The sequence below is a fragment of the Anabrus simplex genome, chromosome 5 (genome assembly GCF_040414725.1).
Source record: "Anabrus simplex isolate iqAnaSimp1 chromosome 5, ASM4041472v1, whole genome shotgun sequence".
Classification (NCBI taxonomy): domain Eukaryota; kingdom Metazoa; phylum Arthropoda; class Insecta; order Orthoptera; family Tettigoniidae; genus Anabrus; species Anabrus simplex.
Genome location: NC_090269.1, coordinates 143,734,811 through 143,749,521, shown reverse-complemented (window position 1 = coordinate 143,749,521; position 14,711 = coordinate 143,734,811). Strand labels below are relative to the sequence as shown.

Sequence of the window (14,711 nt, the reverse complement as noted above, 5' to 3'; positions counted from 1 at the left end):
TACTTGAAGATCTTTTGTTGTAAGTTGTGAATACATAAGTGATTTGGAAAGATCCTGATCCAAGTCGGAACCTATAGGAAATAAAATGCTATTTAAAATTATATGAAAATCGGAAGGAGTAAAAATTCGCGAAATATTAGCGAAATGAAGGACTCACCTCAGGTTCCAAGTTGGTAGTAGATGTATCGGAGTGGAACTAACAGGCTGAATGTGAAGAGACGGACCTCAGAAGGAAGCAAGGAGGGGCGGAGTTACTGAGCGAGGGGAAGAGGGAGCGCGGTTGAGGCGGGACTATAATCGGGTGGGCGCGGACGGCGGTAGGGGTAATATGTAAGCGTGTTATGGATTGTTTTGAAGATAGATCGATTTTTGGGGATTTTAAGGTTGTTCAATATTTTGATAAACGTATCAAATAAAATCGTAGGTTTGTCGGATAAATCATTGAGATTAAAATTTGAATTGTGGTACTGATCAAGTGAGATGTAAAATTGTTCAGTGAAATCAAGTATAGGACCTTTATTTATTATTTCAATGATGTCTATATCGTGGTCTATGCCATAAAATTTGTGTTTATAGTCGTGTATATGTTGGCCTACTGCGGAGAATTTTCTGTATTTAATTGCATTTACGTGTTCTGTATATCTAATTTTGAACGATCTACCGGTCTGTCCGAGGTAGGTACTGAGGCAGTCGTTACAATGAAATCTATAGACACCTGACTTTTCAAAGGGGTTGGAAGGGTTGATTGAGTTAGAGTTGTGTAGAATGTCTAGGTTTCTATTATTAGTTCTGAAGGAAATGTTAATATTCTGCTTCTTAAATATATTTGTAATATTATGGATATTGTGGTTATAGGTAAAAGTTGAAAAAGTTTTTGATTTAGTAGTTTGTTTAATTAGGTTCGATTTTGGGCGATGTCTGAATTTGCTGATTATATTTTCTATAAAATTCTTATTGTAGCCATTATGAAATGCGATATTGCGTATAGTGTTTAATTCTTTATTAAGGTCTGATTTTGACATAGGAATATTGAATGCTTGGTGTACTAGGCTATTGTAGGTAGCCCGTTTATGATTAGGGGGATGAGTAGAGTCCTGTTGTATTGTCGTAGCAGTATGTGTGGATTTTCTATAAACTTTATATTTAAAGGAAGATGGGAGTCTAGTAATAGTGAGATCTAGAAAATTGATGGTATTGTTGACTTCGGATTCTAGTGTAAATTTAATGTCTGTGTCGATAGTGTTAAGATGTGTTAGAGTGGTAGCTGCGTCTATAGTGCGTAGGTCCATAATAATAAATACATCATCGATGTACCTGGACCAGAGATGCATGTTGTTAAATGTTGCATTATTGTCTATTTTTGCATGTTCTAAAAATCTAGATATATTTCTGCTAAAATGCCGGAGGCTGGTGAACCCATGGCTAGGCCGTCCTGCTTGTATATTATTTTATAGAATGTAAAGTAGTTGTTATTGATTAAAAGCTTCAAGATAGACATAAAGTCAGCTATCTCAAGTTGACTCAGTTGGCTATGGTTGTGTAGATTTTGAGGGATAATATGAAGGAGTTTTTCTGGTTTAATACCAGTGTACATATTAGTAACGTCAAACGAGTGTAAAGAGTGATATGGTTGAAGTGTAAAGTCATCTAGTTGTTTAATAAGTTGAAGTGTATTCTTTATAGATTTCTTGGACTGAAAGGTGTAGTGTTTTTTGAGGAATTGTTGAGTGAATTGTGCTGCTTTATACAAAGGACTAGGTCTATAGTTTACAATAGGGCGTATTGGGACATTAGTCTTATGTATTTTAGGTTGTGCTTTGACAGTGGGAAGTCCTGGGTTCATATGAATTAGTTTACTTTTTTCACTGTCGATTAAGAGAAAGGATGTATTTTTAAGTGTCTGTTTTAACTGCCGTTGGATGGCTTGTGTTGTATCTTTGTTAATTATTGTAAAAGTGCTGTCTGTGAAAAAATCTTTAGTTTTGGATACGTATTCTGTTTGGTTCATTATTAAAGTGGTGTTTCCTTTATCTGCCTTCGTAACGATGGTATGGTTGTCTTTTATTTTCTTTTTAAGTTGAGTGATCTTATTTCTACCTTCAAGTTGTGATTTGGTGATATTCAGGGTTGGTGATATGAAAGTTTTCTTTAATTGTTTATTAGCTTCGTGTCTGAGTTCATCTTGTATGTCGTAAGGCATCTTTTTTATCGCTGCTTCTGTTTCTATTATTAGTTTTTTAGCAACATTTGATGGGTTGTAATTAGGCCAGTTATGTTTAGGGCCCTTTGATAAAATAGCGATCTCTTCGTCATCGAATGTTGCATTAGATAAGTTGATGAATGGGGGATGAAATTCGGTTATGGGGTGACTGGCAGTGTCTAGGCTGATCGGGTTATTAGATGGTTTGTTGGTTGTGGGAGATTTGTTAAGGAGAGTTTGAAACTTGTTATTTAAAGTGGACTGTTTTTGAATAAGTAAAGTGGATAGCTTACTGTAGACTTTCTCTTGGAAAATATTCCATTGTAAGTCTGATAACAACGTAGCAACTTCGAGGTGAGTCTCATATAATCGGTTATTTAAGGGTGATTTTTTCTTATGTAGAAATTTTAATTCATTTTTGAGCCATAATTTGTTAGTTTTATGGTAGACTTTATGTTGATGTGGCAAAACGTGTCTCTTGTTGTTGTTCTTTAGAAAATTAGGAGTCAAATTATGAGCAATGCATTTCTTAATAAAGTCTATGTCTTTGATTAATTTTCCTATTTTAATTCTCAGGCTCATATAATAATGAGCTTTACTTTTTGCCTGGTTGGCTCTATCATTTAACGTTAAGAATTTCATATTTAGGTTCCGTATTGAAACAAGATTTACATCAAAGAAAGGACAATAGGTTCCACCTTTTCAATACTATATATTGTGTGAAAGTTTTACATTACAGTTAAAACATCACAACTTTTGTATATTCGGTACCGGTTTCGACAGATTCCCTGTCATCATCAGCCGAGAATAATTAAACAAAGACAAGTATAGATCATGATTCTTATGGTGTGATTACAATGGTGGATTAAAATATACATTATATGATTAAAATAGTATATATATACACACAAATAAAAGGTAAGTAAAATGGGAAAAGTCATTATTCTATGAGGTGTACACCTTAATATTTCTAATTAAACGGTTAATTTGTTAAAATAAATTTTGTTCTTGTAATATATAATTAGGGCCTATAGTGAAATTTGATTGTAGGCTTAATTCTGTAATATTTTAACATTTTGACCAGTCAATTCATTGAAGTTATGTAGCCATGTTTGACACATTAAAAAGGTAAACAAACATTTAGTAGAATGGTGTTCCACATAAATATATATATATACTATTTTAATCATATAATGTATATTTTTAATCCACCATTGTAATCACACCATAAGAATCATGATCTATACTTGTCTTTGTTTAATTATTCTCGGCTGATGATGACAGGGAATCTGTCGAAACCGGTACCGAATGTACAGAAGTTGTGATGTTTTAACTGTAATGTAAAACTTTCACACAATATATAGTATTGAAAAGGTGGAACCTATTGTCCTTTCTTTGATGTAAATCTTGTTTCAATACGGAAACTAAATATGAAATTCTTAACGTTAAATTCTGAATGAGCTAAAAGTAGAAGACAGGTTCGGATTCAAAAACTTTCTGAGAATGTCCGAGCATGATTTTAATGTAGTTTTGGAAAAAATACTTCCTACCATAAGAAAGAAGGACACACAATTACGAGCAGCTATTCCACCTCACCTACGTCTTGGGATAACTCTGCGTTTCCTGGCCTCAGGAGATTCTTACACAAGCATCATGTATTTGGTGAAAGTGTCCAAGCAACAAATCTCAAAAATTATCCCTGAAGTATGCGAAGCAATTATATCATCTTTAATGTAAGAACACATGCAGGCAAATTTAACATATTGTTATCATTGTGAATAATCTATAGAATTTGTATTACATTTTAATCAAATACACAACTATCCTTCATTAATTTTTTGCAACATACGTAATTTCAGTAGACGGTACCACAGTTAACTGAGAGATATTTGTCTCAAAAAACAGTTTCAGAATATTAATTAAATTTCATTGTTTCCTGGACCACTTCGTCCTTCACCTTCACCTCTTGCAGTTGAGTACTGTATTTGTTGAGAGGCAACAACTAGTTCTCCGAATACATCACATTGATCTTTGCTTGCTACCTGCAAATTTTTCTTCTTCGCTTCTTTAATACTCTTCGTTATCTTCAGGGCCCTGTTTCATAAAACCAAATAATAATATTAGAACTCATAAAAGTAATTGTTAGTTCACCAAATTCTGGTTCACAAAGATTTACATACGACTAATAAAATATCTTCACTAACAATATTACTTCATTAGTCAGCTGATCCAAATGGAGGTTAGAATCGGTCTGTTGTATATGTTTTTGGGCATCTTACTAGCAATAGGCTAATGCTTGACTACAACCGACTATTAATCCACTTGTTTGAGAGGCTCACTTTATATTTTCGTTATTGTGACTTTGACACATATGAAAATAGATAAAAGAAGTGTAATGTGAGAGAAGTAAGTTTCTTTTTTTTTGCTAGTTGTTTTACGTCGCACCGACACAGATAGGTCTTACGGCGACGATGGGACAGGAAAGGGCTAGGAGTGGGAAGGAAGCGGCCGTGGCCTTAATTAAGGTACAGCCCCAGCATTTGCCTGGTGTGAAAATGGGAAACCACGGAAAACCATTTTCAGAGCTGCCGACAGTGGGGTTCGAACCTACTATCTCCCGAATACTGGATACTGGCCGCATTTAAGCGACTGCAGCTATCGAGCTCGGTGAAGTAAGTTTCTTTGCGGAAAGTGATTGAGTTAAAGCGTCAACTATTCACAGCCTTTTGCACACTATAACCCTCCTTGTTCCTTTTACTTTCTTATTTCATGTGCTCTTAAAAATCTCTGTTGAGATGGACTAGCAAAATCTTTGTTTACTACCCCCTGTTGGTGAGGGCGGTAGAATAATAGCCATGGTATCCCCTGCCTGTCGTAAGAGGCCACTAAAAGGGGTCCCAGGGCTCTCAACTTGGGAGCGTGGGTTGGCGAACACTGCGAGACTGTTTCCTGCATTATAAGAATAACAACACAATTAATGCAATTACAGCTATATTTATTATATTTTGTACAGTATATGCATATGATGTCAATATTTGTTTCAGGTAACATTCTCAGAAGAATACTGGCCAGAAAAGGAAAAGGAATTTCGTGTAAAGTGGAATTTTCCTTATTGTGTTGGTGCGATGAATGGAAAACATGTGGTTCTCCAGGCACCAATCAACAGTGGAAGTCTCTACTATAATTACAAGAATCACTTCAGTATTGTTCTCCTAGCACTCGTGGACGCTTCATATAAGTTCATTTTTGTAGACATTGGCTGCCAAGGACGAATTTCTGATGCTGGAGTATTCAGGAACCCAACACTATATACGTCACTTGAAAGCAATGGCCTAAACCTTCCGCAAGAGAAACCATTACCAGGCAGGCTGAATTCTGTACCGTTTGTCAGTCACCGATGAGGCATTTCCACTGACAAGAAATATCATGAAACCATTTTCCGGAACACATCAGAAAGGATCACGAGAAAGAATATTCAATTATAGGCTTTCAAGGGCTCGTAATGTCGTGGAAAATGGTTTTGGAATTCTGTCCTCAGTGCCCAGGGTTTTAAGAAAACCTACGGCAGCTTCAGTGAATACTGCAATTTCTGTGGTGATGGCAAGCACAGTCTTGCACAACTTTCTCCGTCGAAGTATTTCGTCAAAAGCAGCGTATTCTCCAACAGTCTCATTTGACTATGAAGGTACTGACACTGGTACCATCATTCCTGGAATGTGGAGGAATGAAGGAGGAGTGGAGGGTCTTCTTCCTTTACGAAGAATACCAAGGAGAAATACACTTCCCTCTAAGGAAGTTCGCGAAGAGTTTGCAGACTTCTTCCCTACAGAATTAGGGAGTGTGTCTTGGCAGAACAGAACAGGATGACCTGCAAGGTTATAACACAATCAGATTTTTTATATTTCCTAGGTACCCAGCAGTGGCGGTTCGTGACAAATTGCTCTGGCAGGGCTGTGTCGCCATCTCTTTCCCCTCCCCAGTTGGTCCAGTTTTCACTGACGATCACCACGATACTTTTAGATTAATACTAATATTATTAATAATAATAATAATAATAATAATAATAATAATAATAATACGATGACACTGGCTGAATAGAAATTTGCTTGCACTACATTATTAACTACACTACAATCGCATTTATACACACACATATTAACAGGCTAACACCTAATGTAATCCCGACTACTATAACACTGCACTGTTACACTGATCACAATCACAAGAGATAACAACATTCACGAAAACAAATAGTGCACTCCCGAATTTTCTCCCTCCTTGGTCAAATTTCAAAGCATGACAACATATTTAACAATTAGACCACCCTAGAAATTAGTGCCGTTACATTATGGTTACATTTAGAATCTTAATTTTAGCCTCTTAAATGAACTGAATCGTTTAAATAGTCAGTATAATGGAATTCATTGTTTTGTAAAATGTTTTGAAATTAATCTCTTACAAAATGGTGGGGAAAGGCCTAGGTACATTGCAAAGTGGTTGGCGTTGTTGCAGAGGGCTCCGCTGTTTACCGCTTACACCCACCTGCACTCTTATCTTCCCCTGACAAGCCAATATTATCCTTCCAGTCTCCTCTCGCACACCGCACACTTGTTAACTCGTGGGACCTACTGAGGGCTCTGCCGGACAGACGTATAGTACACGAACCTTTTCTTGATCCCTGAGCTCCATAGTGCTGAATGGGAACTTGGGATCAAGAAAAGGTTCGCGTACTATACACCCGTCTGCACTCTTCCTTCCCCTGACAAGCCAACGCCGTCCTTCTGGCTCCTCCCGCACACTTGCAAAGTCTGGGGACCTACTCAGGGCTCTGCTGCCACAGTCCGAGCGCCTCATGACTAAAGAGAAAACATCGTGCTTGCTGGACAGATGCCACGGTCTGAAAGCCTTTGCAATTTTCTTGAAAATAGAAAAGGAAAATGTTTACAGCCGAAATAATAAAGACAACATTGTAGAACTGAATATCACACCACTTAAGTTTGACTTCGCTACATTTGTCCATCTCTTCATGTAATCAATCACAGAGTGAAATAACATTAAAATATTTTTAAATGAGGCGGGGTGGCGCCAAAAAGCCCTTCATGTACGAACCGCCACTGGTACCCAGCGCATATAAACAGGGGACTTCATCTAACGTTCAGAAAAGTACTAATTTAGAAGAAATATTCTCTTCAGATCAGTGAAATCATACGTGATATTGTGTGATTCGAGTGCATAGTAGATGCAAATGAAACTGAATGTAACATATTACATACATTTAGAACATGTAGGTTATTGCATTATGAGTTTTTTCTTGTCTCGTTTCTATTTCAAAGATTATGTTTCATTGAGTGCAAGGAACACTTTTACAGCCAATCTGATGCGTATGTGGAATGCTGATGCACTCTTTCTACAAATATTGATTTCTTGTTCAAAAAATTACACACATTTTAATGTTATGTATGGAATATTAATAAACTTACCTCAAGAATGATGTTACGTTACTGATTAGTATTTTTAAGAAACTTTCTGTGCATTGTCCTCATTTTAATGTTACTGTATAACATTTTTTGAGATCATTGTTCAACATTTTATTCTATAGTTTATAAGATTAGAAAGATCCCATATCCAATAACTTTAAGATTGACATAGACTGATGATGCCCATAAAAAGGGTGAAACATGTACCTATGAATTTTAAGTATTATGTATAAATTTTAACCACGTGAAATAGTGGATTGCATTGTATTGAACAGGTGGATCTATAAATAATTATTATAATATTTGTGATAAAGGTAAACTTCATCTGCACTGCTCCCAGACTAATTGCTTTTCTGCAATGTTTGTAGTTCCCACCTCTACTGATAACTTCAGGAGGCAATATTTTTCTCCAAAGTTTCTCGGGAACATCGAAATAGGGACAGCTGGGGTAATTATAGGACGGAAATTAACACTTTTTAATTCTAGGGCACTAAATCTCAAAGTGGAAATTTTGCACAAATTTGGTACCCACAGTTCATTCCCAGGAAGAAATTGTATTATAAATCTTATAATTGTTTAGCAATTCCACAGAAACTTTGTCCACAATTACCCCTTGGTTTGGGCCAATGTTAGAACAGGCATGGGTGGGCATGTGTTAATTCAATGACAAATCTTGTTTTGACAGATAACGAGGCAAAAGTAAGATAGAGCTTATGTGTATTATTTGACTGATTTTTTAAAACAACCTTCTTAGCATAATACTGCACTACTTTAGTTAATTAAACAGATTTTTACTGTTAAAAATTACGAGCTTATGTGTATTATTTGACTGATTTTTTAAAACAACCTTTTTAGCATAATATTGCACTACTTTTGTTAAATTAAACAGATGTTTACTGTTAAAAATTACCTGATACTTGAAGATACCATAATCACGTTCAATTACTACCAAAACAGAGAAAAATTGCGATAAATGGTAACCACTGTCCATACATATTGCTCAATTAAAATACCGGTATAAGCCAACATTGATATCCTCCAAAAATTCCAAAGATAAACAGATTTGTTTTGGGTATTTCCAACAAAAGAATATCGGTGCAAAGTTTGGACTGGGAAGACTTGGGAGAAAGGAGATGAGCTGCTCGACTAAGTGGTATGTTCTGAGCTGTCCGTGGAGAGATGGCGTGGAATGACATGTCTTTAAATGTAGGAAAGATCACAATATGAAGATTTAAGAGGACAATTTTTGGGCAAATATTCGTTTACAGGAAGGGGAGTTAGGGTTTGGAATTACTTGCCAAGGAAGATGTTCGATACATTCCCAATTTCATTGCCAACATTTACGAAAGGCTAGGAAAAAAGAGGTAGGGAATCTGCCACCTGGGCGACTGCTCTATTGCGTACTTTCAAGGAGGTATTTCACGATAGTATTTGCACGACCAAGGGTAGTATAAACACGGAAATACCCAATAGAAGGTCGTAGCAACACGTGGAAGATACTAGGGCCCACCAAGGTCAGGTGGATAAAGAATAAATAATTTAGTACTAAGTAAAAGAAGTTAATACTGACTAAAATAAAACAACAGACTTAAGTTAAACAGGAACTTTAATAATAGGAAAGAAAAGGTTGACACAAATCAAAAGATAAGTCCTGCATATAAGACACAGGGAAGATTAAATTAAATTAGGAATCCTTGGACATCGAATTAGATTCAAATTAAAATCAAAAGAAACTGCTTTCACTATTCAAAACGTAGGATAAATCTGGAATATATTTCAGGGTAAATTAGGAAACGTAGTACTTAAAGAAAGTTCCAACCCTAAAATCTTGGTTTGATTACACTATGGTAGTAGAGTAGAAAAATGCTTTTCTATGACTACTTCAGAAGTTCATCAACATAAATCAGAAAAGCCAAGTTACTGATCCCCAAAAAGCACCAAGAGCAGATCAGGCGAGCGTAATTAAAATAAAACATAGAGGAGAAATTAGAAATAAAAGTCACCAAGTAAACTAATTATTTAGTTTAAAATGTTAATACTTTAGAACACCAAGAACCGCAGAAATACGAAGCACAAACTCCGATTCACATACCCAACCAGAACAAAAAACACTCAACTCACGTCATATGTCCACCAGCAACAGTCGTATCAGACGTCAAATGTCAAAATATAATAATTACATTCACCAACTAAGGGTTGTGAATGTAACCAAGGTAACCGGTCACATGACCAAGAAAATGGCTACCCTTACAAGATAATCAACCAAAGCTAGAACCAGTCATTTGAAAACAATTTTTCTACTCCTACATTCTCCCATTTTCAAACAATGCTTCGTACAGTAAGATATTAAAGATTTTCCAGACAGGATTAATGCATAATACCTCCTTTTAAAATTAAGACGTACTCTCGAAGGTACAGTAGAAGTATGGAGACGAACTTGTCACAAAATCATTGAATACATTAATTTTCGTATTTAAAGAACATCTCTAGAGTGGTTAACAACCCAAAATCATTCTATGAATAATTACATAAAAGCCCCACGAAAGTTTATAACCTAGTCACAATAAAGATAACCAGAAATTCAGTCTCTTTGGTTAATCGAATTTTTCACTAACAGTGATAATTGAATTTTACTTAGTACAATTTAGGTGTAGATATACCCGACGACACGGAACAGTTCGCTGATAATTACTGTTATCACATCCATATACTTTCAGGATGAAAACGAAGATTGTAGTTACTTACAGTTTCCCAAGTTGACAAATAAAATACATCAAAACCGACTGGTGACTATCACCACACGGCGATAGAATTACCCCGGATCAAAAGGGTATATTTTCCTCCTTTTTTCCTCTGCTAATACGTAATTTAAAGATCCAACAGCAATAGCAAGATTTTTCTTCTTCTATCCTCCATTCAGGAAAAAAAAACAGATGACGACCGAAAATATTGTCGTTGTGTACAGGAACAATGCAGTACGAGTTAAGTTGGGTACATGCTACAAGAGGGCAGCACAATACATGTCTTGAAGTTCACTGGAGGCTACTGCCTGCGGGAGGCACCAGTACTACTAGCACTTTGCAGAATGATAATGTGGCTTATTTTAAATGCCCTTAAACTGTCCAATTTCCGTCAGAGCTCTAAGTGCAGATCAGTAATTATTGAAATACTTCTCATATAAAAAAACTTCACTCACTGCACATCATCGATGTGAAATACCATAGGCCACGCAATAAAATACAAGATGGACAAAAAGGACACGCTATTATTATAGTCTACAATATCAAAGTAATCCAGTGACCTATATTTCTGCATTATATCTATGGCCTCTGTAAATTCATAACAGATATGATCTTCAGTACACACAAATTTAGGTTGTGGCAGTTTCTTAATATTCACATGGCTAATTGTCACATCATCTTCATCAGGTCTGAATATTGAAACACAACACATGAATACCTGCATTAACTGATTTTCTGCTTTCTTGCTACTTCAAATTTCATCAAAACAAAGCCTGACTTTAACCTATGAATGTCCACGAATTACTCCCAAAAGGTCCCACAATTGCCCCGAATATGAAAATAAGAATTTCCTGCTTAATATTGATCCTACAAATATATATTGCTTTAGACGCATTTTCTGAAATGACTCTTTAAATTTGGATTAAAAGAAATTAATTGTATCTACAACAGATTTTTTCTCAAATTACAAATATTTCTAACCAGAAAGCTAATTCTTTTATGCTGAAAAGAAATGTTAGTCTCATTATTTTTGCTGCTCATAAAATGGTCATTTTGGTCATCTAGTTATTGTCTGCGATCCTTATACGTTCTTATATCATGTACCTTGTAAAAATATCGCAAGAAACAGATCTCAAAAATTATTCCTGCAATATGTGAAGCAATAATATATTTCCTGAAAGAACACATGCAGGTAGGTAACTTACATTTCCACACATAAATTAATAACTCAGAAAATTTCAACAAACCACATTTATTCATCTTGGTGTTGGTGTTGAACAACATACGTTATTCCACCAGAAAGCTGGCCAATTTTTGCTTCATAAATTAATTTTTGTATATTAAATTTCAAAGTCTCCCTCGCTATGGGGTCATTTACTTGCTTCAAATCCAAATACATAGCACTCATCCCTATTTGCTGTGTGCATGGAACTTTGACACGCGACTTTCCTTGACACATTTCAAAGTCTCTATAGCCGTTGTAAGAAATTCGTTCTCACCCTTCCTTTTAACGGGGGGCTTTATAGGGGTGAGTGCGATCGCAGGACTTGAATGGCTCCCTGTTGCCTCGTCCTCGCCTGCTGTCCCCACGGCACTGGCATCATCGTCTTCTTCCAGAGAAATAGGCTGAGTGTCCTCTTCCTGTATAATGAAAGGAAACAGAAACTTCACTTCAGTGTACGCCTATTCATTATAATGCAATCTGAACAAGTAGTTTTTACCATTCTTTGAGTGAGGAATACTGGGCCGGAAAGGAATAGGGATATAACAGAGTTTGAGGGATGTTCCATCATTCAACACATTGTAAAATACATCGGATACTGTCAGAAAAATGAAAGGAAATCGACTCCAGGGGCGCGATGATAGATCGAAATTGGACCAAGGAGCTTCAGGAGCAAAGACATCTGATAACCAGATATGCAATGCACGGTTTCCACCATAAGATTTGCGCAACGAAGATTTTTCACTTCCTGAATAAAGACTGTGTGTGCTCTTTTTGTGGGAACAGATGTGAACAATATCACCTCCTTAAGTGCAAAAAAAAAAGAACAAAATCTGTGACTCAGTATAGCATAGACTAATATTAGATACACTTTATACTCTTTTGAGTGATCCTTATTACTATTATTAAACTTATTGTGCGAAGACCGGTTTCGATTCCCTTAGAGTCATCATCAGTTCTTGTTGAATATCAAATCAAGGGGAATCTGATAACAATCATCATTAGGGTTGCCTACATACAACTCGACTGGTTGACATAAGACATCATAATAAAAAATTAATACACATAATGGCGATTGTCTAAAAACACATCAATGGGTTGCAAAGAGGGGCGGCCGTACCTTATGTGCTGAAGTGCTGCAGCACATTGCCTACTTGAAAAATATTATCTACAATTAAATACAGTGCATTGATAGACGTCAGCCACAGAATAGGAAATTATTCAACTCCCCTCACAACCAGGTAACTACTCGTGCGCTCCACACCGGGTGGCTGTGAGATCACAGGTCAGCGAGAATTTTAAGCGTTTAGCCAGAAACCAGGAAATCTGCCTTTTGCGCATGCATGCCCAACTTTCCCAATATGCTCTAGAAACAAAGCCAAGACATCACTTCACAGCGATTCTTCGTTCGACCACAGAGAGGCAGCACTTGCATTACCACCGATATGAGAATGCAGCAAGTGGCACCCTCTTGACATGGCGGTAGTATTTAAGAGGGGATCACTCAAATCAAACGGGAAAACAAAATACTCTAGAGCTGTTCCCGACAGGTCTTTTAATACCAAAGGGGATAGAATACTACCAACTTGCCCATTCCATAGCCACATTTATAAATCGATGAACTATGAAAACTGTACTTTATATGTTGTCAAAATAAGGACATGGTATTGTAATTTTCTTTAATTAAAAATGTCTAGTTTGTAAATGTCACTAGAAAAACATAACATGCAATTTTGCATTACGACATTGCTGGTTTTATTTCAATGATGTTGGTAACATTGGGAAGTTCTATCACACCAAGTGTTTGAGTTCATGAATATTTTACCATTGCAGGTGCAATTGCGTGTTTCATTATATAGTTTTATACTTGTTTATGATGAATGTGTGTATGTGTTGGGGTTGTCTGCGTGCTTGTTCAGTGTGGAAAACTCAATGGAGAGCCTCTTGAAAACCACATATCGGTATGTTTCTAAATATTTTTATTTTGTAGAGAGGGGATGGGTTACAGCACACAACTGACTTTCTGCACCAGCTGCCACTGGTTGAAAACATACACCTTGAATTGTAACGTACACATGGTATGCAATACTTGGAACTTAAAAAGTACTTAGTTCTGGTTTAAACTGTCGTGTGTTCATGGAACACGGAACACTGGAAACATATGCACTGGTTGAAAATATATACAAATCGACATGAAACACGTGGTGCTTTAAGAATGTTCTTCGACTTGTTGTTCTTGTTTCTAATTAAAGTGGATGAAATATATACACACTGAAATGAAATGCACACAAGGACATAAACTACTTGGCACTTAAAAAGTTATTGGTTCTGGTTTAAAAATCTGTCGTGTGTTCGTGGAGCACGGGAATACACTTGTTTGTCTTGTTTATATCGCCCAATAAATTTAATATATTTTGCAGTGTGTTGAATGGTGGAACGTCCCTCAAACTCTATTATATTAGTTATACGTCAACACGGAAATGAAATTCATAACCTACGAAAGGAATAGGGATTTCGTATGAAAAGGAATTTTCCTCATTATGTTGGTGCAATTGACTGGAATCATTAAAAACATTATTAAAAGATCTCTAAAAAAATTGACTGAATTTATGACATGAATTATTCTCGTGAAAACATCTTACGGGTACCTAACGTCATGACAAATTCATCATGATTCTCGTAGACACCAGTGATGTTATGAACTTTACTGCAGGGTGGCCAAATTTTATAAGAGGGAGTGAATCTAGAGGAAGGAGTTGAGACATACATTATACGATTAACTCCAAAACAACAGATTCAAATTGCACGTAGGCAAACCAACGCCTGGCAGGCAGATATTACCATACACTGTAGTTGCAGATGAAGCATTTTCATTGAAAAGGAATACTGTGAAGCCATTTCTGGGTCATTTGACAAGGTGTCTTGAGAAAGAGGTTTAATTATAAACTTTTCAGGGCTCATTATATTGTTGAGAATGCCTTCGGAATCCTCTCATCGGTGTTCAGGTTTTTCAGGAAATATATGTTAGGTGGAGTGGAGCCTGCAATTTCTGTGATTAAGGCAGGTAGGCC

General features: G+C 36.3%; 1 protein-coding gene across 3 annotated transcripts in view; it reads right to left on the bottom strand.

Annotated features, from left to right (window-relative positions):
- Positions 1–4,070: 4,070 nt before the first annotated feature.
- LOC136874707 (uncharacterized) overlaps positions 4,071–14,711 on the bottom strand; it is a 115,225-nt gene continuing 104,584 nt past the window's right edge. For 2 of the 3 annotated variants that reach the window (XM_068227750.1, XM_068227752.1), the window contains one exon: positions 4,071–4,294. In XM_068227750.1, the coding sequence (XP_068083851.1) occupies positions 4,120–4,294 (175 nt within the window). In that variant the 3' untranslated portion in view covers positions 4,071–4,119. Of the gene's footprint in view, positions 4,295–11,679; positions 12,060–14,711 lie in introns of those variants that run through there. The other variant, XM_068227751.1, reaches the window with a different exon arrangement.